This window comes from Bactrocera dorsalis, chromosome 3 (genome assembly GCF_023373825.1).
Source record: "Bactrocera dorsalis isolate Fly_Bdor chromosome 3, ASM2337382v1, whole genome shotgun sequence".
Lineage (NCBI taxonomy): Eukaryota > Metazoa > Arthropoda > Insecta > Diptera > Tephritidae > Bactrocera > Bactrocera dorsalis.
Window position 1 is genome coordinate 13361995 of NC_064305.1, and position 26391 is coordinate 13388385.

General features: G+C 36.9%; 1 protein-coding gene across 2 annotated transcripts in view; it reads left to right on the forward strand.

Annotated features, from left to right (window-relative positions):
• Positions 1-756: 756 nt before the first annotated feature.
• Positions 757-26391, forward strand: part of LOC105225090 (low-density lipoprotein receptor-related protein 6) — a 131415-nt gene continuing 105780 nt past the window's right edge. Inside the window, exons 1-2 of one of the 2 annotated variants that reach the window (XM_019989829.3) lie at positions 757-1399; positions 7037-7633. In XM_019989829.3, coding sequence (XP_019845388.1) covers positions 7213-7633 — 421 coding nt within the window. In that variant the 5' untranslated portion in view covers positions 757-1399; positions 7037-7212. The remainder of the gene's footprint in view (positions 1400-7036; positions 7634-26391) is intronic. The other variant, XM_019989828.3, reaches the window with a different exon arrangement.

A 26391-nucleotide genomic window follows, 5' to 3' on the forward strand; every position in this document is an offset into this window, starting at 1 on the left:
AGTTTTGCAAATTTTCTAATAACAAAAAGAGCATAACTTTAATTTTTTGCGCTTGGAAAAAATAATAAAAATAAAACGCTTAAAACGGAGAAAGACTGGGTTTTTGTTTCGAATTTTTTTTTTTACTAAAATATGTAATTAAATTTAGTGGCAGAGCTTTAGTTTTTTTAAGACTACACAGCATCGAAGAGGCATACCACTCGGACTTTAGTTCCTCCTTATTGTTTAGTTGCAGACCATAGTTTTTAGTATCTCCCAACATCGAATTTAGATAATGAAAGAGAATTGAACAAGCTACTACACAGTTTTAACTCCTGGGACCCTTTTTAGGCAAGTATGTGATCATTATCCTGCATGCAATCAGTTCTTGCTTGGTCTATGGTCTACTCCAGTTTATTAACGTAATTTGGGGCACACATTTTTTCTTTTATCCAGTATATCGAAACGACTCCTAAAGCGGAAAAGCATTTCCATAACCTTATATTGCCTCCAGCTGGTTCGGAATTTTTTTTCTTTTGTGCTTATGTGGGATGTGGGTCTTCCTCCACATCCAGTCCAGGATGTATTATAATACTTCGAACCTTTGTTCAATATCGCATAATTCGAAAAGTATTTGCCGAATTTAATTCCAATTTTTAGATATTTCTAAGATATACATATAGAAAATTCAATACAAAAAAATAAATTTGTTTGAAAATTTTGTCTAGCCCTAATCCATAATAAATTTGTGCAAAAAGTCGCAACAATTTTAGTTATATAGTTGGCAACGCTTCAATTACACAGGATTGCTCAGCGATGTAGTAGATTTTGACATTTTGTTTTTCTGCCTCTTTATCGTCGTTTGTTGTAGGCATGTTTATTTGCCGCTTCGACATTTCCAAGGCTTCCGTTGATTTTTAGTAATGACAGCGAGCGAAGTTTGTTCGAGTTTGTTCAAAACGAATTTTGGTCTTTTGTGGTGCGGTTGTGAAGCGCGGACAGAATATAAATAAGGTTTTCCACTAGTTATCGTTGTCGGAAGCTGCGTTTAATTCAATAAACAGTATAATAAAAATTAGCAGATCGTACTACATAAAACAAATCGTTAGCATATCATGCGATGCTAATTAAGTGTTCTTAACAAGTGAAGTGTACAGCTGTTGCTGACAGAATTTATCTTAAATTCGAAAGATATTGGAAATGAAATATACATAACATATTCGACGCTAACTTATACAATTAATGTTGTTTGTTAAAAACCAAGTGCTGTTGGTGTCGAATATAGTGTAGTGCAATTGAAATACAATACATAAATGCAATAATAATACAATAAGTGTAGACATATATTATAAGCAATTAACGCGGTTCAATTTATATCAGTTATCTACCGAAACAAAATCCCTTGTAAATGGTAATAAACGTATGTAAAATATATTTAAACATTAAAATACTAAAGCCAAGAACTGTGTATTCCTATTGTGCTTGCCTATGTACCTAATTTTAAGTATATTTTCACACTGAACTGTGCAAGGTTGTTTACAAATTCCTCCAGAAGGCTATTCTTTCTACGGAAATTTCCAATAGTCTCCATTCATTCGTGATTCGTTCTACCCCGCTGCAATGCCATATTATTTTTTCACGTTCCTTCGCTGCAATCATTTTTACTGGCCTACCCATTTGTTATCACATTATTTTGCTTTGGTTCTTTCTTTCTTTCTTCACACTCTGCCTTTGCCGCTCTGTTATTCTACGTTGCACTCCACACTTGTTTGTTTGTTGTGCATTTTTACCAACCCCATGTGCATGCACACGTAAAAAAAATCATACAATTCTATATTTTCAGTTTGCCTTTGTTATTTCTCTACATCTATAGCCTTATAAAAAATTGTGTTTTGACTTTTTAGAAGTAACTTCATCTGCTCGCCGGCGTCAACGTCTCGGCAATACCGGTGCATTTATTTTGCTTCTGTGGTTTGTTATTGCACTCACGTACATTACAAGAATTTTGTGAATTTCTATGTGTTTGGTTGACGTTTTTAGTTGCTTGTGTAGTTTCTGCACTATAAATATTTTGTTCTTGCATTTTTCGAATGAAATCCTTTCCTGAAACAGGAAGCATTTGATTTGACTTGAAGAGTAATTTTGCAATTAAAAACATGAAAAAACCTGAACGAGGTTGTGTTTTGATCGGCCGATTATTTTGTTTCATTCTGCGCCACATAATCTGCTGAAATTTAATTTTTCTCTATAAAAAAAAAACAATATTTCACTATCAAATTTGTTGAACCTTTACAAATTTGCTTTCAATTTATTATTCGCTTTTATGTGGTTGTTATAAAAAGTTAAAAGAAGAACTTAATTACCTTATGAATCATTACTTAATGTTGCTGCCATCACAAAATGCTTTATGCATTTTTTGTAAACGTTTAATAGACGTTGTCTACTATAAAAAATCAAATTGTTGGGCAATTCTTTGATCTGTCTTTGTGTTTGTACAATAGTGTAAATCTCCTGTATTTCAAAAGAAATTTTAGTTTGGAATAACACATGTTTGAGATATTTGAAAGAGTTTATAAATACGTTTGGGTTACTTAATTGTCGCACAGTCCTTAGAAAATTTGTGCCAGAAAATTAAATCATGGAGTCCCATATTTTATATGGGGTTTAATATTTTCTAAAACATGATATAAATACATAGCGTTACCATTTAGTCAGTTTTAAAAATTCTGAATATACAAATGGGAGTACTATCATCCGATAACTCTCCTCTCCTCAATAGTGAAGAAACTTGAAACCTTGCTACTCCCGACCTTCACACACCACCTGAGCTTAGCAAACCACCTCAGCCTGGCAAACCACCAGCATGGTTTCCGAAAAGTCCACTTACCGTCATAAACGCCCATATAGTTCGTGATCTTAACCAGAAACCACCCTGCGAGAGAACGATCCTCATAGCGTTGGATTTGTCAAAAGACTTTGACACAGTCAATCACATAACGCTACTGGAGGACAACGAAAAACTACGCTTCCTCCATGTCTGAAAAAGTGGACCATGAACTACCTGAGTGGTCGTCAATCATCCGTACTATTTCGAGGTAAAAACTGAGAAGAATTAAATAAAGCTGTTCCGCTGTGTGTCCTTTCCCAGTTATTGTTTAACTTGAACCTCTCGAAATTTCCAAAACCACTAGGAGGAGTTTCTATCAGCTCGTAGATACGCTGATGGTTGCATGATATCAACGTCGTGCAATGAAATCAATGGCATGTGTTCGAAGGTAAACGGCTATCTCTCCGACTTTTCTCGATTCTTCGCCGCACGGAACTCTCCTGCACCAAATCCACAGCGACAATATTCCCAAACTGGACGAAAGAGTATAGACAGTATAGTAATATTGCAGTAGATGGCGACAAAATTCCGATTGTCAATAATCCTTAAATTTTAGGTGTGATTTTTGATAGTCTGTGCTCCTTTACTCCTCATTCGCGCTTATCGCCAAAGTACAGAAACGCATGAAATCCTCAAGTCGATAGCCGGCAGCACATGAAAGGACAAAGTAACGTTGTTGGCAACTTACAAGGTAATCGGCGGGCCGGTTCTTAACTATGACGCACCAATATAGTCGCCTGGATGCAGTGAAATGCAGACGAGGAAGCTTCAGATATGTCAGAACACTACATTCCGAACTACGACAGGATGCTTTTTGATGACTCCTGTCGAACACCTGCATAGTGTGTCCCGTATACTTTCAGTTAAGGAGTATAATGAACTCCTTACCATCCTAACGGGATTAGGTACCCGTTATGACGACAACAACAAATATGTCAACTAAATAATTGCTATAAATAAAAATTTTTACTGTAGGTGTCTTCTCCAATTAACTTTTATGCGAATTACTTTTTATCTGATTACCTACAATTTCGATTTTGTGTATTTAATAGCCATAAAAGAAGCGTAGCGTAATTCAATTAACAATTTTTATAACCTTTATCTACTGCCGTAGCATCATTAATTGCTTAATTAATTTTTATATGCTGTTTAAAATACACTTGTTGCCACAAATCATTTTACGTCTCCGTTGTTTTTGTTTTTTCTACACAAGAAACTTGCCAAATAAGGCAGCATAATTTGCATATCACACAAAGTGGCGAATTTAACGCAATAAATCTTTATGAAATTGGCAAAATTTAGTACAAAAAAAACAGAAAAATATGCAAAAAGAAACTTGATAAAACGCAATTAAGAAAATGTCGCGGCTTGTTCGCTTCATTTTATTTTACGATTGTTTTTGTTTGTGTTTATTTACTTTGGTTTTTTACTTCATTAAACGACAGTTATGTTTGTGTGCACTGTGCAGGGTTGTCAAACTACTACACGTGTAGTAAAGTACATAGTTATATTTTATTATAATTAATGTTGAATACACACTCATTAAACTTTGAATTTTTTTGTTTTTGTTTTTATAATTTTTTTTCCTTAATCAACGATTGCTATATTTTAATATGGATATTAATATTTTTATTCAGTAAAATGTTACTAAAATTAACTTATCTTGCATTTTATATGATAGACAAATCGCTATGAGAAGCGTTCATTTTGTGTTAATAACTTGGTAATATTTTTATTTTAATTTAGCATTTTATTTGTATATTTTTATACACATACATATATATTTTTTATTTTTGTTTTGGCCGTTTTCTTTTTTAATTCGTTATTTAATTATCTTTCTATTATATATTTTATTTTGAAATTTTTTTCTTTTTTAATAACTTCATTTCATTATTTTTCTATTTTTTCTATTATATGTATATTTGTATTTTTTATTTTTATTTATATATTTTTTTAATTTTTCTATTTGCATTAAAAGTTTTTCTTTTTTAATATGTTTTAAATATTTTTTATTTTTTTTTAATATTTTTATTTTTTAAATATATTTTTTTTTAATATTTATTCTTTATTTAATTTTTTTTTAATTATTTATTTTTTTTAATTATTTATTTATTTTTTAATTATTTATTTATTTAATTTTATTTTTATTTAATTATTTTAAATTATTTATTTTTTTTAATTATTTTTTTTTCAACTTCACCCATTACTGCCTTTGCTCCCTAATCAATCTTTCTGTGTTACCAACCCTGTTTCTGTGTGCTCTCTGTTGTTTACATAGACAGTAGCGAAGCTTCAGTTGTCGCCAACAATTTTTATCACTTCCATTTCTTATCTGTTCATTTATAACATTCATTTATTCGGTTTTTTATATCGATTAAACACAAGAAAATGCCGAAGACTACTTTGGTAAAAACTCAAGAGAAAAAATGAGAAAATATTGCTTTTATTACTCTGTGAGATTCTGGTTTTTGGCATAAAAGTATTGGAGTTAGAATAGTGTATTTTCAATTTACTAGGGCATATTTCAGATTAAACGAAAATAAAATAAGAAAGACTGATCAGTGCGTATTCCAATCATGTAACCAGAGTCTAGGGTCGCTTTCGCGTAAATTGTTTAGGCAGCGAAGGCGTTTAACTGAGAATTAGGATTAACATCTTGTGTGAATGGTGAGTGCGTGTAATGTGCGTATGCGGTCCAACCCCTGCTCACCGGTCCTTTCGTACTTTCGGTTACGAAGTCTGACTGGAGACTTTATTGTGGTAATACGGGGATCGAACCTTACCAAGGTGGTTAGTGTGTTCATTTTAGCCTACCAATTGGTACTGAAAATGCCTGGAATTTGATCCGCTGTGCTTTTGACCGCCATGGGGTAAGGCTGCCATCAGCAGGTACCCACGTTAAACACATCGGTTGTTGTCCATTCAGCCTAGCGGAAAGGGGGTAGAATTTGCCCTTGGTAAGGCATGCCTATCGTGAGAGCCGACTAAAATCCAATATGCACTCTGTCTGTTATTTGACTTGCCTCGAAATATCAGCATAGTCTTGTCAAAATTAGCGCTATAATACTCCGTTTGAACTGATATTATAGATTTTGAATGAGATACCTTCTAATGAAAAGACATTCATTCAAGAATTTACTAGTCATTGAGTTTGATGGGTGTTCAATTTGAAGTAGCAAAAGTTACAAGGTCTGACCGGAGACTTAAATCTAGCACCACGGGGAACAGTTAGCCCTTGGAGTTCACTCCAATTTGCGCATTGGAATTGGCCCTTTGGGAAGATCGTGTTGGCTGTGGTTTAAACTTAAAGGCAGGTAGAATTGAAAATTCAGTTCAGTGTAGTGTCGCACTGCGGCTGGGTGCCAAAACTAACCAACCAAGGTGAAAAAGGTGTCACTTTCACCTGACCAATTGGAAGAAAATAATACATGCAAAAGCGTGTGTTGTTTTGGACACATTGCTTTGATTTATGTACTTTTAAGCACCGTGGGGTAAGGCCGTCTTCGGGTACTCACGTAAAACCACAATAAATGTTGTCCATCTGTCTATAAATAGGGTTTTTTAATAAGATACTACAAAAGTAGACCGATAGGGACAGCAAACGTGGCCATATTTTTCTGCTCTTTTTACATTTCTCTTCAGTAAGGTTTGCCATTTCATCATGGAAAGATATACGATCCAACAACTAGTCGAAATTATTAAAATTTACTACCGAAATTCGGAGTCAGTGGCCTCAACTATAAGAGCGTGTTTTTCAAAAAGAGCGCTACAAATTTTTTTTTTTAAATAAAACAAAAACGGTTTTAGATATCAATGACATTCTTTATTCCTGTAAAAGTACATTTGTACGTACTTCATGAGGCACCATTGCATCGACATACGTCCTTTTCTTCGGACACGTCGATATATGTAGATCACTGTAGTATGTGACTGCCAGACAACTGACAGATCAAAGTCAAGTCCTTGTATTGAAAACTTTTTTTTTACTAAATATCCTCTCGAAATTTGGCATAGAATGTTGTCCAACACTACGCTACATTTTCCGGACAAATCATTCAGATCTATTAAATTATTCTTTATTTTATAATAATACCATAGTTTGAGTAGCATTGTCCATACAAAATACGATTTTTATAATAACTTTATTATTTTTAAATATATTTTTTGCAGTTGCTGTGAACACTAATCTACGAGAAGTCCATTTAATAACTAACATCTCTGAAATTAACGAAAAAGTTCGCGAATATAAACGATTTCAAGTAAAACCGTAATTCGCGTATCGCCCATTAAGTGTATGCGTGTGCGTGCGTGTATTTGTGGAAGCCTATGTTGTATGCCTAAAAGCAATGGCTACGGAGCCATTTTTAACTGCCGTCAGGACCACAAAAACAACCACAACAACACAGACAAGAAATTCGAAGGATATAGCGCATACAACGCGAATACAACAAATTAAGACGCATGAAAAAAGCAAAACAAAAACAAAAGTGTCATTATCAAATGTTACAGTGGCCGCGAATAATGTGCAACACTGCGGCTGCAGTCCACACACAAACCTACAGTTATTACAAAGCGGCAAAGTCAAAAATGTGAACGAAAGTGCCAACAGGTGTCCACAGCGAAGATGGCACACGGCTGTGGTAAGCAGTTGTTGTTGTTGCCTTGGCATCTTACAGCACAGGAACAGCGGTTTGAGCGTCAGCCGTTTGCTGTTCTTAACGCTTTTAATTACCTGCTTCGTTGGCGATAGTCTGCAAATTAAAAATGGTAAGTGTTTATTGGAATATGTATTTATTTAGTAGTACAAGTTTTTGAGGTATGACTGTAGGTGTAAATATTGTTTCAAAAAAATCGTTTACAAATTGAAAATTTCAGCAAAAAAAAAAAACAAACTAGCTAAGTACAAAAATATTGTACAACACGGAACTCTAAAAGACTTACAATTAAACAGCAGGGTTGCCACCTGTTTAAAATTTTAACTCAATAAACTTTATTAAATAAAAGTATTATTACAATATGGATGTTAAACTAAAGAGAGATATATTTGTTGCAGGTGTTGCCACCTGTTTGAGATATTTAATTAAAAAAAGCATTAAAATAAAGCCAATATTGGTTACAGATTACAGTTTTGTTCTTAAATTTATAGTTGAAAATAATTTCTGAATAGCGTTGCCATCTGTTTAAAATTTTAACTCAATAAAATTTATGATAAAAAAGAAATATTACAATATTAATGTCAAACTAAAAGTACTTTAGAGAACTTACAGTTGATGATATTTATAGCGGGAGTTGCCATCTGTTTGAGATATTTAATTAAAAAAATTATTATAACAAACTCAATATTGCTTACTGACTACAGTTTTCCTGTTGAGATTTCTTGTTCTATAAGGAATAATTTTTTTTTTTTTAATTCGTTTTTCATCTTGAAAATGCAGTGATGGTTGATAACGCCATTGTAGCCATCGTACCCCTGTACTGTGCTTTTTATATTCTCCAATATTATCGGAAAGTTGAGATTTTGATCTAAAATTTTGCACAATTTCTTTGCTGGTCAAGCTGATGTTGACTTGTCGGAACCGGCGATATCGGACCACTATAAGATATACCTGCCTTACAAATTGGTCAAATAATCTCAAGTCCTTGTATGGAAAACTTTTTTATTTGACAAGATATCATCACGAAATTCGGTATAGAGTTTTGTCTAAGGCTATGCTAAAATCTTCCAAGAAATTGTTCGGATCGGATCACTATAGCATATAGCTGTCATACAAATTAATCAATCAAAATCAAGTCCTTATATGGAAAACTTTTTTGTTTGACGAGAAAAAACACGAAATTCAGCATAGGGTGTTATCTATAGAAACGTTATAATCTCACAAGAAATTGTTCAGTTCGGACCACTATAGCTTATAGCTGCCATACAAATTAAGCAATCAAAATCAAGTCCTTGTATGGGAAACTTTTTTGTTTGAAGAGATATTATCACCAAATTCGTCATGGGTTACTGTCCGAGGCAACGCTATGATCACCCAAGAAATTCTTCAGATCGGACCACTATAGCATATAGCTGCCATACAAATTGAGGTATCAAAGTCAACAAAACTTACATTTTATACCCTTTTATGATACAAAAAATGCCCCAATATCCCGGTGTAAGGTATTACATTTTTGTTTTAGCCGAAGATAACGTTATTTTTTATACTCCAAAAGCTACTTTATTCTCCGAAAGCTGCTTTGTACCCCCAAAGCTCGTTATACTCCTATCATATCTATAATTCTCAAACGAGAGTTGTATCTCTTCTTTATTTTATTTTTACATTTTCTACATTGCCGTTCATCTATACTCTAAATCGCATAATAAAAACAAATCTGCGGATTATCCGAATATACTTTTCCAAATTCCACACTGCGAAGCTGACACACTACAAAGGACGTTGGTTTAACATAACTAAATTCTATATATACTAGTATGTATGTGTGTCCACAAAACACACGTTAACAGCGAAACCGATTACCACCAACGGTGTCATCACTTGAAAGCGCCGACTCGAACACCAGCCGGTGTAAATCAGCGTAAAAGCGACGTAACGTAAAATTGCGACAAAAGAGCGAAAAAAATGCAACAACGCCAGTTGTAGTTTGATAGTAAATGAAATTCCTTTCCAGTGCCCACACTCTTACACACACATACATATAGTATATGTATATGTGTATATATAGTTGTGTTAAGCCAAAGCCGGTATTAAGCGCCTAAAAGTAGACTACCCCACATGACAGCCAGCCGCGTATGCAGTCAGTCAGTGGAGTAGCGCAGCGTCAAAGCAAAAGAACACAAAAAGAAACATAATAAAAACAACTAAAGCTGAAAAAATAGAAAATGCACAAAAAAGTGTTGTAACGTCTGCGAAAGAAAGTGTATTTAGAGAAAAGTGGTAGTCAGTGAAAATTGAGCGGCGCGACGTTGCGCGGCAAAGCGTTCAAAACATGGCAAAGCTTTGATGTTGCTGCCGTGCTGCTTTTGGTGACAAGGACAACGACGACAAGCGACAACGGCAACGCATCGCAAAAAGGGAATAATGGAGTAGTGTGTAGTGCCTGCCGACAGGCGCAAATGCTTGTATGAGACACACGCACATGTACACATTGGTACATACATGCAATATGAGTATATAAGCAGTTGTTTGCGGATTTCTAAATGCGCCGGCTGCGTACAAAGCTGCTTCTTTTTATACCCTGAATGGGGTATGTTATGTTTGACGGGAAGATGGAAACTCGAATAAGTCCTTCTCTTTTGAAACTAGTGAACTGAAATTTTGCACACACCTTTCTTTCGCCAAGAAGTTGGTTTTTTGTCGAAATCAGCAATATCGAACAACTATAACATATAGCTGTCATACAAACTGATCGATTTAAATCAGATCCTTGTATGGAAAACTTTTTTATTTGATGAGAGATCTTCACTAAATTTGGTATGGATTATTATTAAAGACAATGCTACAATCTCTGAACAAATTATTCAAATCGGTCTACTATAGCATATAGCTGCCATACAAACTGACCGATCAAAATCGAGTCCTTGTATGGAAAACTTTTTAACTAGACAAGATATCTCCACGGAATTCGGCACTGATTATTACCAAAGGCATCGCTAAAATCTCCGAAGAAATTATTTAGATCGGACCACTCTAGCATATAGCTGCCATACAAACTGACCGATCAAAATCGAGTTCTTGTAAGGAAAACTTTTTTATTTGACAATATATTTTCACGAAATTTGGTATGGATTATTATTCAAGACAATGCTACAATCTCCTAAGAAATCATTCAAATCGGAGCACTATAGCATATAGCTGTCATACAATATAATCGTTCAAAACCAAATCCTTGTATGGAAAACTTTTTAATTAGACAAGATATCTTCACGAAATTCGGCACAGATTATTTTCCAAAGCAACGGTACCTTATCTGAAGAAATTGCAAAGATCGAAGCACTATAGCATATAGCTGTCATACAAACTGATCGATCCAACTCAAATTTTTGTATGAAAAACTTTTTATTTGTGAAGGGTATCATGGCTTAGGGAACGTTTTTTCTTATTTTTCATTATTTTAGCGTTTTTCGTGTGTGTTGCACATACATACATATGTATATCCTTGCCTGCAGCATTCCTGTCGCGGCGCGTCTGCCGACATACTATGGTACATGTGCTTTCGCTCGTGTCGCAAAGATCTTTTGCACTTTCGAATTGCTTTTACTGTTTGTTTGCATTTTTACTTTTATTTTACTTTTCTGCTGTGTATTTATGTTGTTTTTTTCAATTTCTTTATATTTGTTTTTTTTTTTCTTTTACCTCTGCGACACGTTTTCACAAAGCGATTTTTCTCTTTTTGATTTTTCGTTTGTTTGCTTATTTTCCTCCTATTCACTCGTGTCTGTATGTATGTGTGTATGCCGGGCTAAAATGTCCTTTGCGCAATGTCAATGACAGCGTACTCGCATGTTGTCGGCGCCATTGCAAACACACACACACTGTGCTTGTTGTTGCTTTGAAAGCTGTTTGGAATTTAATTTCTTTGCCAGTATTTCTATGCTTTGACATAGCTTTGCCTTGGCAGCAAATCCGCTTAAAGTTTACAAATTTAAAGTTAGCAAAGAAGCCTTAAATTTACTCACAAATGTTTTCTTTTTCCTTGTCAAACGACAAATGTAGCGAAAAAACTGTATATATGTACATATGTACATGTACTATATATACATATATGTATATATGTTGCTTGTGGAGCTTAAAATGAGTTTATAATAAAAACTTTAAGGGCCGTTTTCTCATTGTCTGGTTAGCAGCCATTTATCAGTTAAATTCTGGTTAACTTCACCAAGATTACTTCCTTTCAAATGCAACCCTGATTAATTTTCTACAAGAATTGAGGTTTTAGTGAGATTTTTCTGTCAGTTAAGTTCTGGTTAACTTCACCAAGATTACTTCCTTCCAAATGCAACCCTGATTAATTTTCTATGAAAATTTGAGGTTTTAGTGCGATTTTTCTGTCAGTTAAGTTCTGGTTAACTTAACCAAAACTACTTCCTTGGGTAAAGCACCTTTTTGTTTAGTCAAAACTTAACTGACAGATGTCTGCTAACCAGACATTTAGAAAGCGGTCCTAAGATTTATGAGAAATCATTAAGAGTGCTTCCAAATGCAACCCTATTTAATTTAGTCGCGCTATTTTTTACTTCTACATTAATTTTCTAGGAAAATTTGAGGGGTTTGTGAGCTTTTAAAGTCCTCAAACATTCAAGTCTAAGTATAGTTTAGGAGAGTATATAATTATAAGTGGAGGCTCAAATTTCAAGCGATTTTGCCAATGATGAAAACCTCAATTTTAATTTAAATTTTGACTGTCTATTTTATATCTTTAACAGGGTATACTAAGCTCCTCAAGTAGGTTGTAACATTCAGGTAGGAATTTCGGAGACCCTATGAAATATTTATACAAATGATCTGCGTTGTGATTGACACAAATCCGTCCGTCTGTGCGTTTATCCGTTCGTCTGTCTGTGTATAGGTGAACCAGTCCCTTGCTTTCTGAGAAATCGATCTGAAATTTTGCAGATTTTCTCAGAGTAAGGTTAGAGCGAACTATGCTGCAAAAGTCCTTACTACTAGAGGAAGGATTGCTAATCTTAGACCAATATATTTCAAAATTAGTTTGCTTCACCGGGTTCAATAACTTTGCAGCTTCTTCAACTGCACTTCTTCAACACCCATAAAAGAAGAATTTGAAGTAAGACTTTCACAAATTATTCGATGGTCTTGGAACGCAATTTCATTTCTATGGCGATTAACTCAAGCAAATTCGTAGTAGCTCCCTTCTCTTAACCCATTGTCCTTATTAGTTTTTCGAGGTTTTCTTTCGTAGGGTTTCTTTCTATACGCGACTTCAGAGCCCAAATGAATAAAATCAGTGTTAGGAAATTATCCGTCATATACGGATTCTACATTCTTTCACACAAATATTCTTTCGACCATTCTGATCAGATTGTCGGCAGAAAAGCGCTGTCTTTCCTAAAAAGTCTATTTGCCTAGCTTATAGATTAGTTTAGATGGCGGAGATTATCATCCTTAAACTGTTATGTACAGTCCTTTGTGAATGCTGTTGAAAAACTCCTGTCATTATATATCAACTATCGGCAAAGCGCAATGAACTTATCACAAATCTGCTTAAGTGCTTTATTTCAATTTCTGCTATTTCACCTGGATGTCTAAAAGCATGAGGTCCCAGGTGTTTTTGCCTCAAACTGGCAAAAGCGGGACATAAGAGGAGGCAGTGTTGAAATTATTCTATCGCATCTTCTTCCAAAAAGCTGATGCAACGGGATCTCGATTCTACAACAAATGAAATGTGGACTTTGCTGAGAGCGAAGAGTTCACTTGACCGCTTACGATTTACTCTGTCTCAGAAAGACATTGCTATTGCACACGTCCTTGTAGTTGACCAACGCGTGGTGAGCTGGTCCAACAGTCCGACGGTGAATCACAGAAACCAACGGAACGTTCCTACCCGTCTGCAGTTATTGAGGCTGAGGTACTTACCCTTGCAAGCTTATAAGCCTTGGAGTTTACTATAATACCGCTAACTCCAGGCATCCAATTCAGTCTAATCGTTTAGTAACTCGATGCTAGAGATAGAGAGTTGAGACAACGCTACACTAGTTTGTAGCGTACAGATAATGAGCTCAAGGCTAAAATCGCTGTCCTATTATCGGAGTCTCGACGTTAGAGATAGGGAACCGAGACAACGCTTCACTAGTGTTGAGCGTACAGGCAGCGTCCTCAAGGCTAACATCGCTGTTCTACTATCGGAGTGATTAGTCACCACTCCGAAGGAGCACTACTGTTACTTTTATGACAGCCACTTGGAAGACGCTACAGTAGTCAGGAAGCCGAAAACTGTTGAATTATTCCCGACAGTGTACTCGTCCAGCATTTCCCTGCAAGCTTTGATCCATCTGTATCACCACCGCCCCTGTCCTACAGTGAGTCTTTGTTCTCTATGCATAACGATACTTTTCACTTTCTTTTACTTTGATCTTTACGAGTGTTATATCGTAAGCTTTTCTGACCATAAGAATATTCCAGTTATGAGCAATCTTTTAATAAAGCTCTCTTGTCGAACCACAAGCAATTTTTTCACACATTATGTTAATACGTCTTTTACTGCCATGAGTATTCCTATCATCTAAATTCACTCAAGTGCATCATTAAATAGTCATCTTTTGCGCCTTTTGACCACCAAAAAATAATTCCCAGTCCTTAAATTCCACTTCGTTTGCCATTTATGTACTTTGTATGTGGCTGACAAACACAAAATACTCACTCTCAAACATACTCAAACAGATTTTTTTGTGGCTAAGTATGGCCTGAAGAAGCGGCAAGAAATCTGTATGTAAATAAAATATGCCATCAAAAGTATTTAAGCGGCAAAGTGAGTATGCACTAAGCAAGTACTTACTGTCTCACTTAAGTGGCAACTTGCTTTGTGCACGGGGCTTTAGGACATCAAAAGCTTTCAATGAGACGTTTAGTGCACTTTAACAGTGCCAGTTGAATAGAGAGCTCTAGCAGAAAAAAAGCGAATCGGACAAGATAATGAAAAAAAGCAGCTTTGAGCCACAAAGCCAAAAGCCGCAGCGTCAAAGGAAGTGAAGAAATTATCAGAAAAAAACGAAGAAATGAAGAATGTCCAAAAACCAGCAAACGATTACCTTAATAAGTGTATGCCATGTTTATTTACATAATTAAGTTGTAAAAGTGGACAAAATGAGAGGAAGGGAATTTTTTCATGATTTCTATCACCGGATTCTTAGTTTCTTTAAAGTACAAGAATTGAGTTAATATTGTAAAACGAAATACTAACTGATCACTGTCTGGTGGCGACACACGCCCGCAGAATGGGGCTGATAGATCGAGAAGACTGCAGGAAATGTTTAGAGCAAGGCATCAGGTAAACAATTGAGCTTTTCCACTTCTACCGCATCGACAAGACTACGGAGTAAGCATCTGGGTCCCCACGGTATGCTACAATGGAGGAGGTATCTATAGTGAGACTAGAGAGTCTGTTCAAATTCATGTCAAGCACAGGCATCCTAAAGAATGACTACTATTTTGGCTACTTTATGGACCTAGTAACTAAACTCCATCTGGTATCGCACAGGACCAAAACTGATCTATATCGTAGTTCATTGACCGACCAGATTAACCTAATCTAACCTAAATTTAGAGTGATGGTAGGTTAGATTTCGGGCCTAGCTCAATCACCGGGGTGTGGGTGAATAAAATAGACCACACACCCTGATGATTTATTGGAAAGAGAAGGTTTAAAGTCACACTAAAAGAGGGTATATGGCGCAGGAAAATGCGACTCGCCAGCGGAACTCATAGCATCTAGACAGACGGTTCGAACATAGTGGGAGCCAGAATATATTACTCGGAGCTGGATCTCAGGCGACCCTTCAGGCTTTCGGAATACTGCGGTATCTTGCAGGTGGCAGGTTTGTGCGGTCGGGAAAGCGGCTGAGATTGTTAACAACGCAGGAAACATCATAAATAAGATCAATAAGCGGCAATTAAGGCAATAATCTCACATCGCATTACGTTAGAGAATGTCCTTAGAATCCAAGCCACATAGGAAATCCGGGAAAATAAATGATTGTTGAGGTTACCAAAAGTGCTAAGCGTCTGGCCACCGAAGCAATACATGAAAGGCTGACAGAAGGTTCAGTGCGAGATGAAATGCCTTGAGGATAGGCAAGATTGTGAAGATCATGACAAGACAGTGGAAGAAAAACACACAAGCTTCTACTCATTTGATCTCGAAAATACTGCAGGAGGGTTTTCGACAGATCACAACCTACATGCGAGCCGAATGAGCATTTGAAACTACGATACATACAGAAAGTGTGGGGAAATAGATATAAGAGAGACGCTGGAACACTTTCTATGCTTCTGTCTAGCGCTATTTAGAATCCGTCTTAGATATCTAGGAGCTTCGCAGTTCAACCGATTAAATGAAGTATCAAAATTAGCTATCAAGTCGCTCTTAAAGTTCGAAAAGCGTTGACGTCCTGTATGATTAATATGCTCAAATTACTTAACCCCCTTATGACATCATTAAGGACCAGTAGGTCTATGTATGGCGTGACAGTCGGCCAGTATAACCCAGCCAACCTTACATTAGCTGCTCCCAAAAAACTCGAAACTCAAATAAAAATTCTCTGAGAGTTGCCTTCAATGAAAGAACCATCTCCAAATAGAGACGACAAGCCTTTAAGAACTGCCCAGAAATCCTCTTATTCGTTCAATTTCTATGAAATATTTATTGCGTTTTGATGACTTCCACCACCAGGAACTGAAATAATAGACATATCAAAAAACCGAGTGGTCCTCGGTTGCTTATAGAGCATGCAATATTTTTTGCACGAAAAACTGACTGCACGATAGATGCTATGTTTGCTATCACCGGACAGTATGCGTATCCGTACCACCACACACCAGAGATCAAGAAATCGTCATAACAGTGAACTGAACCCGGCCGAGGAAGGAGGTTCTACATCTTTTCATTACTGTTGTTGAAACGTGTTCTCACTAGTACATACCGGAGATCAAGAAACTGTTAAAAAAAGTGGACTACACCCGGCCAACGTCCTCTGAGGGAGTTGAAGACTGTTTTAACGGTCGACGTTTTTTCGAACAGACAATGTGGGATCTATATCGAGGGTGCAGAGAATGGTTACTAACCAAATAAATCGGACTGCTCTATTATACCGAGTTACAGTCGTCAATCGGGACCAGAATATTTTGTATGTGGCGCTAAGAGTTCTCTCTGATATTCAATTAGATACGTTTAAGTCTGCCAAAAGGTACAATTAAAAAATAATGCCGAAATAATAGCGCCATTTTATTACATTCCGCCTGAGATCAGAGAAAAAACTTCTAAAATCACCTCAAAACCCTCGACTAAACCCATTGACCTCTAAACCCTCTACCAACCACATTGTTAGCGTTATGGATATGAGCAGTTAAAACTCTCAGAGAATACATTTAATAAAGCTGTATTCCTATGCGTCCCCAGTCAGAAAAATTTTGGCACCAAAAAGGATCTCGCGATAGCCTAGCCATCGTAGAACTTCGTCACGGTCGATTTGAAAAGTCAAAATTAAGTAATTGCTAAGCACCTTTTAAGGCTTGAATTTAGTTTTCGTTGCTTATTTTTGTAATTATCTCGTTTTATTATTTTTCCACCACATTTATATCTTGTATTTTTTTACTTATCCACTCATTTCCTTTTCGCGCACTGAGTACAAGGCAATTGTAATCATTAAACATTCCACACATCATTAAAGTCTCTAAATGTAGTTATGCGCTGATATCTCGTTAATTACGCCCGTACATGTAGCGCGGCAAAATGTGGCTGTCGGGCATACAGCCTTTTGCGCCGCTCATTCGATTCCAACGCGCTCTTTTTGTTTTGCTTTTCTTCGCTCCCCCTCCATTATTTCGCCGCGCCGCACCGCTCACCGCTCACCGCTCGCCATTTTACCATTAACATTAACATTTGTGGTACACACGTAATTACAAGATTACGATATGTGATAAACTTCCATAAGCGGCGGCAGGCAGTTGAAGCAGGAGCCGACGCAGCGGTCCGATCAACAGCGCCCCCAGTCGCTGGTTGCTGCTTTGGTTGCAATGCCTATTTGGCTGTTGGCGCGCTTATTTTTTTACTTACCGCCTTAACTGGTTGCTTGCGCTGCAATCTGCCTGCGGCCAAACCAAAAATAAATTAAAGAAAACTTTACAGCAGATAACCAAAATGGGAATTTAACCACGCAGCCAGCCGTAGAACCGAACACCGCCCGACCAAGCAAGCAACCGGCCAGCCAGCCAGTGCGCAAATCGCCATGTACTTGTATGAGACGTTGGCTGGCACCCAATACGTTAATGCTATACCTACTTCACGGCAGAGCAGCGATATCTGCAACATCGAAAAGGAGGGGTCCCCAACAGCAGCTGGTTGCCGCAGCGACGCTCGTTTGCTCAAGTTACACAAATTGTTTGTTGTGTTGATAAGATTTCGGTCGCTCCAATGGGCAATTGTTGGCACGTTCATTTGCTTGGCTGGCTAACTGGTTCTGTCGCATGGCTTTGTTTTGAGCTTTTTGCCGCCTTTTAGGGTGAATAGCTCACGTGTTGTTTGGAAGTTTTGCAGTTATCCAATTAGAACCAAACTTAAATAGCAAACTTTGGAGCAATACCTCTCTTTATCTGTATTGATAGGTAGAAACTAATTATTTGAACCCAATTATATGATTATATCCCTATCGACTACAATCTACTACAACACGGAGTACGTGTCGGGTGCGATAGATACCGAGAGTTGAAGAGATAAGCGAGAGGCATTTGCAGAAAAAAAATATAGAGACCTGACAAGCTGGTCGATAGGGGTAATGCTCGAAAATTTTACGAAAAGATGCGGACACTAACAAAACACCTAGAGGTGATCTAGTGACTGATGCCCAAAACTTGTTGAAATTATGCAAGAATGACGATGGAGCGAACGTTCCTGATCATGAAGAAGTTTGAATAGTAATTACCCGTCTGAAGAACAACAAAGCGGCGGGGGATAATGAGTTGCCGGCCGAGTAATTCAATTACGTCGGCGAAGTACTGACAAGGTCCATGCATCAGCTTCTTTTTTCGTCCGTCTAGAAAGCAAGTCTGACGATTGGAATTTAAGTGTGCTCTGCCCAATCGATATAAAGGGAGACCCCACAATCTGCGCCAAATACCTTGGGACAAGCCAAAGATTAAAGCCCACAGTCAACAAACTGATTGGACGTTATCAGTGTTGCTTAGGTCTGGAAAATCAAAAGATCCGTAACACGCACCTCCTCTTCGATTTCAAAGCGGCTTTTCACAGAACGAAAAGGAACTACATTTATGTCTGAATTTGGAATGCCTGCAAAACTAATACGGCTGTGTAAACTGACGTTGAGCAATACAAAAAGCTCCGTCAGGATCGGAAAGGATCTCTCCAAGCCGTTCGATACCAAACAAAGTTTCAGACAAGGCGGCTCTCTGTCGTGCGATTTCTTCAATATACTTCTGGAGAAAATAATTCAAGCTGCAAAACTGAATAGAGAAGGTACAATCTTCTGGAAGAGTGTAAAACTGCTGTCGTACGCCGATGACATCTATATCATTGGCCATAACAACCGCGCCGTTAGTTCTACTTTCTCTAGGTTGGAAATGGGTCTGATAGTGAACGAGGGCAGGACTAAATATCTCCTGTCCTTAAACAAACAGTCGTTGCACTCGCGACTTAGCTCCCGCGTCACTGTTGATAGTCATAACTTCGAAGTCGTAGATAATTTCGTCCATCTTGGAACCAGCATTAACAGCAACTACAACGTCGCACTCGAAATCCAACGCAGAATAACTCTTGCCAACAGGTACTACTTCGGACTGAGTAGGCAATTGAGAAATAAAGTTCTCTCTCGATAACCAAAGACCAAATTCCTCATGTCACTCATCATCTCCGTCCTGCTATATGGTGCAGTGGCATGGACGATGACAACATCTGATAAGTTTCTTTACGAATTTTCGAGAGAAAGGTTCTGCGGAAGATTTATGGTCCCTTGCGCAATTGCAACGGCGGATACCGTAGTAAATAGAACGAAGAGCTGTAACAGATATACGATGACATTGACATACTTCAGCGAATTCAGACAGCGACTACGCTGGCTAGCTCATGTCGTCCGAAGAGATGAAAACACTCCAGCTCTCAGAGTGTTCGACGCAGTACCCGCTGGGAGAAGCAGAGGAAGAGTAAGACCTCTACTCTGTTGGAAAGACCAAGTGGAGAAGGTTCTGCCTGCTTTTGACATCTCCAATAGGTGCCAAACACCGAAAAAGAAGAACGACTGGCGCGCTGTTGTCAACTCAGCTATAACCAAAGAAGAAGTAAATGCTACAAGGCTTACTCGTTTCAGTCCTTGTCCCGACGATCGCATTTTTTCGTCGGCTGTGATATTAGCCTTTAATCTTACAAGAACACCCACCAGGGACCGGGCATTCCAGGTGAATGCCCCTTAAATCGTAATCCTTAAAGTAATTGCAGTGATCTTCATCAAAAGGGTGGTCTCTCATCCGAGGCTGATTACTTTCTTTTATTAGCGGTGTTTTTTACATGCACGCACAACCCTGGGGAGGGATTGGGGGTATCCACACTGTGTTCCACGAGATAGGCTTTAGTTCGCTTATTCTCACTATCTTTCACGGGATCACGAGGCAGTCAGTCGTTTAAAACCCGACTTTGGGTCTTTCAAGCTAACTGAATGTAAACAATTTGTTCAAAAGCCGAGTTTACCACATATACGAACGTCAAAATCCGATCCCACTCAAAAAAAGGCTTAAATTCTAGGGAAAACTTGATACGAACACGCTCATTAATTCCAATTCGCTTAAAAAACGCCTACTAGTGTGTCGTGCGTCTCAAGTTTTGCATAGAATTTGCTGTTATTCGATCGCGTTGTCTTCCCACTCCTCCCCGCTTCGCGTTCTGCTCATGTTGGTTTAGCTGCTTGCTCACCTTTTGCTCGGTTCGTTCCTTTGTGTATATTCGTATGTATATTTATGTGTGTGTTGTTTGTTGGTGGTCAGTTGTGGTGCCTTCTGTGTTTGTGCAACGTTGCTAACAAGCCTCGTTGCCGAATCTGTCGTGACTTGGCGCACATGGAGGGCTGCGCATCGCTGTACCTGCCACTGTGTTTACTGCTTCGTTGTTCTTGTTGCTGTTGTTGCAGCACGTACATTAGCATTAGCATGTGTGTTGCAGAATTTGAATGTTTTTGTTGTTGTCTTGCCTTAGCCCACAATAAAAAACCGAAAGGTTTGTTGCTTGTCGACAGCATCCGCCTTCGATACATGTGGTGCATTTTAAATGAAACCCCTTTCCCAAATTACAATAAAAAATGCAAAAAAGAAGCACAATTTCAAAGTGTTTTGTATAAAGCACAACGACAACAACAACCACTGCTTGTGGCAAAAAGTTTGCTACGCTGCGAAATTCAATGCAGAAAAATCGAAAACACCGCAACATTGTTATTCCGCTTTGTTATCCTGTCGATTTTTATTTCTTGTTTGTTGCTGTTATTGTTGTTGGTGTTGCCTGGATGTCAGCTTTGTTGCAGCTGCTATTGCTGCGCGTAAACCTTTAGTGTGTCCGTCCATTATTCGATATCTTATTGTGCATACACGGCCGAACACACACACATGTCCGTATGTGTGCATGTGTATGTGGTTGTATTTTTTCGGCAAAGCTTTGGCTTTGGTTTTGGTTTATTTAGTTTGAGTTTGGGCTCGGTTTCGGCTTTTGGTTTGACTTTGGCAGCTTTGTTATTGCTTTTTTTCTTTTTTCGTTTTTTTCTTTTTTCATTTTTTTTGTGTTTTTTGTTTTGTTTTTGGTTTTTCCGTTCTTTTTTTGTCTTTGTCCTTTTTGTTTTGCTGCCAGCCGTGTCTGTTTTGGCTGTTGTTCATTTTGTTGCCGCTTTTGTGGTTGCTGCTGGCTTTGTTGCTGGTGTCGTTTGTTGTTCATTGTTGTTGTTGCTGTTTCAGCTGTTGTTTCATCTTTTTTGTAAGCTTTATATTCGCACATTCCTGTTGTTTTAATTTTCTTCTCCTTTCTGTACGCATTTGTTCTTGTTGTTTTCCATTTTCCGTATTTTTTTTTTTGCTCCAGCTAACCACCAACTGCTTTTGTCTCTGTCAATGCCTAAAGCGTTTTCGGTTTTAGGCTTCCATTTTAGCATTTTCGTATTTCTGTATCTCATTTCGCTTTATCATCCTTCATTTGCATTCGTCGTTTCGACGAAAAATAAATCAACAACAGGCGAAGACGCTAACTTCTGCTTCGCCGACTACAAGAGCCTTCAATAAAAAAGTTTCCATACAAGAATTTGATTTTGATTTGCCAGTTTTATGGTAGCTATACGATATAATAGTCCGATCTACAATTTTTGAGATATCGTGCCGTTGCCTTGAAAAATATTCCTGCCAAATTTCGTGCTAATGACTTGTCAAATAAAAAGTTTTCCATAAAGGATCTAAATTTTGATGTTTCAGTTTGTATGACAGCAACATATATGTTATAGTTTTTCGATATAGAAGTTTCCATCAAATGAGCAGCTACTTGGAGAGAAAAGAACGTGCGAAACATTCAGATCGTTATCTGGGCTTTAACTTTTTAGTATTGAGTTACTTAGGTGAAGAGCCCGAAATCCATATCGTTGTCTTCCTCGGACTCCGACTCCGCCTTTTTAACTTCTTCCTTTATACAACGAGTGTTTTTTAGAAATATGGTTTTTAATTAGAAAATATTTTTTCACATTTTTTGACAGTTGTTACTTGCTTTATGCTCACTTTGGGTTTGCCATTTCATAATTAACAGACTTACGACGGAATACGTTTCTAAAACGAGCAAATTTATTACCAAAATAATAGTTTGGTTCCAATGTTTACCATATTCGGTTGTTTTTGTTGTAGCGGAGAAAACATTTCTGAAGAAATTTCGAGGAATGGTGCCGAGTTGATAGTCCTTGCCAGGATAAAAATCCTGGTCTGTTCCGGTTATATAGACACGACTGTCATGGGAATGGAACGGACTTCCATTCCTCGCAGTTGGGTTTACGAAGCAGGAACGGATTTTTATCTGGCCAAAATCTCTCAAAACGGTAGCTGTCCTCCAAATTATTTTAGAAGCGTCAGCTGGCCCCTATGCTACAGTCAATGGGGTATGCGATAGAACCATTGTTAAGGGGTTACATGCGTTTCGGTTAAAAACAGCCTTTTTCAACAATTTTTTTCTCACATAAAAAATGAAACATTTTAGCAGAATTTTTTATTGTTACAAACATACATTATTAACAAAGAAATTCTGAAATTTTTGGAAAAAAAATTTTAACCTTATTCATTGAGACACCATTTCCGGTGACACCTCGAGAAAAAGATGCGCCCGCGTTGGCAGTATAACTTCTTACAGAGTCATCTAAAGCAAAAAATACGTGTTTCAGTTAAAACCTTAACTTAGAAATTGGAAGATACAAAAAAAACTGAAAATCGGATTTTTAGCAGACATTTTTATAAAAAAAATTAAAAATTTACTGAAAATTTCGCAATTTTTTTTTTTCAAATTCATATAATCGAAAAAAGTCCTTCGTTCAAGTCTTTAAGAATTGTATCTCAAAAATCTGTGTTGAGTAGTTCTCAAGAAGTCTTGCTAATCGACTTCAAAAACACAGTTTCGAGAAAAAAGGCGTTTGAAGACGGCGCACTTCGCCAGCTAGCCTCGAGCGCACAAGTTCTCAAGGCTGTATCTCCGAAACTATAACTCGGATCAACTTGAAAATTTAGGCTGTTTAGCAGAGTACGTGATTAAATTCTGTGTGAAACTCGGAAAAATGGGACAGAGACGTTTGATATGATCAAGCCTGCTACCCAGATGCTGCTTTAGCAAGAAATGGTGTGTTTCGGTGGCACCAGGCCGCGGAAGTTGCACCACGAGAACGCACACACACCGCTTTCTTGTGAACAAACATCTCAACGCTTCCTCAGCCGCTCTATAGCCCAGATCCACATCTGGACTTGCCTGAAGTGGCCGAGGAAAGACATTTGGAGATAACAGAGGGGATCCAAGCAGTATGCACCTCGGTTCTCAAGGCTATTCCGGAGAATGCCTTCCGTGACGCTTTCAATACTTGGAAATCGCGCTGGAAGCGCTGCATCGACGCAGAAAGAGCATATTCTAAAAGTTTTTAAAGAATTTTTCAATATATTTTTTGAAATAGACTCAGTCCTATTACTTTCCGGACAAACCCTGTAGTTTTTCCCACTCGTTTGACAATTAACTACCGAAATTCGAAGTCAGTAGCCTCAACTTTAAGAGCAGGGTTTTCAATAAGAACGCTACAAAAGTTTTTTTTAAATAAATCAATAACGGTTTGGGATATCAATGAAATTCCTTTGAATGTAACTCACGAAATGGCCCAGTTACAGTTTGCACGGACATACAGAGAGACAGTCACCCGGATTTCAAGTCGGCTCGTCATTCTGATCACTTATATATATATTTATATAACCACTAGAGGACCCGCTTACGTTTTACTGTGGCTGATACATAGATAGTACTACTAATACCATCTATATGATTTCTATTAGTTAGATTATAAGTATTAGTTAAGGAATAATCGGATTTTTGATGAAGCAACAAAAATGAATCACAAAGCATTTCGTGCGTTAAGAAAGAATTGGTTTTTGGGGTAAAAACACTATTGAATTTGGGCTGTGCATCAGTGAAATCAATCGAGTCCAATCGATTGTCAGCCTGGTGGACTGCATATTAAGAAACGGTTCTCAAACGTGGAAAGACAAAAAAATCGGCTGGCAAGGTTATGGCATCAGTCTTTTGGGATGCCCGTAGTATATTATTCATCGAATGATAAATGAGCCAGTTTTAATTCATTGCATTGTGTATTTGATTGCAGTTCTATTCTACCATTCTCAATATTTAGCAATTTTATTATTTTTCATATACATATCTGTGGACATTTGACAAAACAACTTCTCTCGAAATAAGACAATTTTCCAGGATTTTTATCACATATATGAATTTTCAAGGCGCGTTTTTCTGTCTTATCGCCATTGTCCTAGGACCGTTAGTTCAAAAATTATGGAGTCATCAAAACAACTTCTTTCGTAATTTTTCAAATTTTCGGGGTGACAAAAGAGCTTGTCTCGAATAAGTTGGAATTTCAAACGTAAAATCATAACGTACATTTATCAAAAAAGCTTGTCTCTATATATCGTCTGAGTAAAATCAGAAATTGGCGTTTGACAAAATAACTTCTTTCGATTGAAGTTCTTTTGTCAAATGCATATCTAAAAAAAAATGCTTTTCAAGTCAAGATAAGATAAAAAAAAGGATTTTTTTTGCACAAATCAAATTTGACAAAACAGCTTGTATGAGGTAAGTTGATTTTCAGTAAGAAAAAGCATTTGACAATAAGTCTTATTTATTTGATTTATATTTATCTAGAAAAGTAAAATATTTAATTTAAATCAATTGATTGGAAAACGCGTCTTTATTGATCTGCATCCAGTTTAAATTGACTTCGTCCTTTAATAGTAAGAGGTATTTCTACTACAAAGCTTTAAACATGTTTTTTCGCTCTCCTGTAAAATTTGCTTTTTTGAAAGAGGTTGTTTTGTCAAATGTCCACAGATATGTATTCATCGTTTCCGTTTAAATATTGCATTGCTCTGTGCAATGCTTCGAGAAGATTTCTGTATATCTCAAATTTTTTATCAACACTTCAGTTATGCCGCTATTTTTTTATGCCAGACCTTTTGCAATTTTAAATTGCCTGTCAAGATACCCCCTCCAATAGTTAGCAGGTATGTAAAAATTTTATAGCTACCCATAAATGTATTGAATCACCCAATTTATTACTTAAGAACGAACAACTCTGTCCACAATATAAAAACTTGATCCACAGATGTCGCCTTTTACTTTGGCATCGTTTTCTTTAATGCACGTTTACGCCAATTTAAGGTTTGAACATGGTAGCGCCATCTATCGGTCAAACTTCCAAAATTAATAATTGATTAAAAATGAAAAAATAATTTTAAAAACATTTTCCAGTGGACCAAATTGTAAATCTAAACCATTCTCGAATCTCCTTGAACATACACACAAAATTTCATCAAAATCGGTCCATCCGTTTAGGAGCAGTTCAAATGCAAACACACGGTCAGAAGATTTATATATATAAAGATATATGTATCTATCTCACTTAGGTTTAGGTGATACATACAATCGTTGGGTGAACAAAACTATTATACTCTGTAGCAACATTTTGCAAGAGTATAAAAATTACAGAATCAAACTATGTAAAGAAAAAATTTTAGATATTCTAAAATTTCTAGACTAGAAATAACGCTTTAAAATTATAAATTTAACCACTGTAAATAGGTCGGTATTACATAAATGTTTTTCCATAAAAAATATTCTTGTTCCACAGTGCAATACCTTATTCTTTTACGTGTCTGTATACATGCAAACATACATGTACACTTTTTTCGTAGACTCCTTTTCGAATTCACTTCAAACTGGCAACGTCTCATATTTCATTGACTGGTTTGGTTGAATCCCTTCTCCAGTTCGAAAGTAAGCCATGCAAAGCAGTAAGGTAGCACAGTTAGCCTAAAGGTTCATTCTACTTTAATGGCTTCAGCGGCATTGTTTTTTCTGTTTCTTTGCTTCTATTGCAACCGATGGTATTATGGTTAAGCAGACTTTTTTATACTTCTCTACATTTAGTGTGTATATTTTACGGAGTAAACTCTGCTATAAATTTTGTGTCTATCGATTTCATCAACTGTTAATAATTTATTAAAGTAGGTGGATATTAT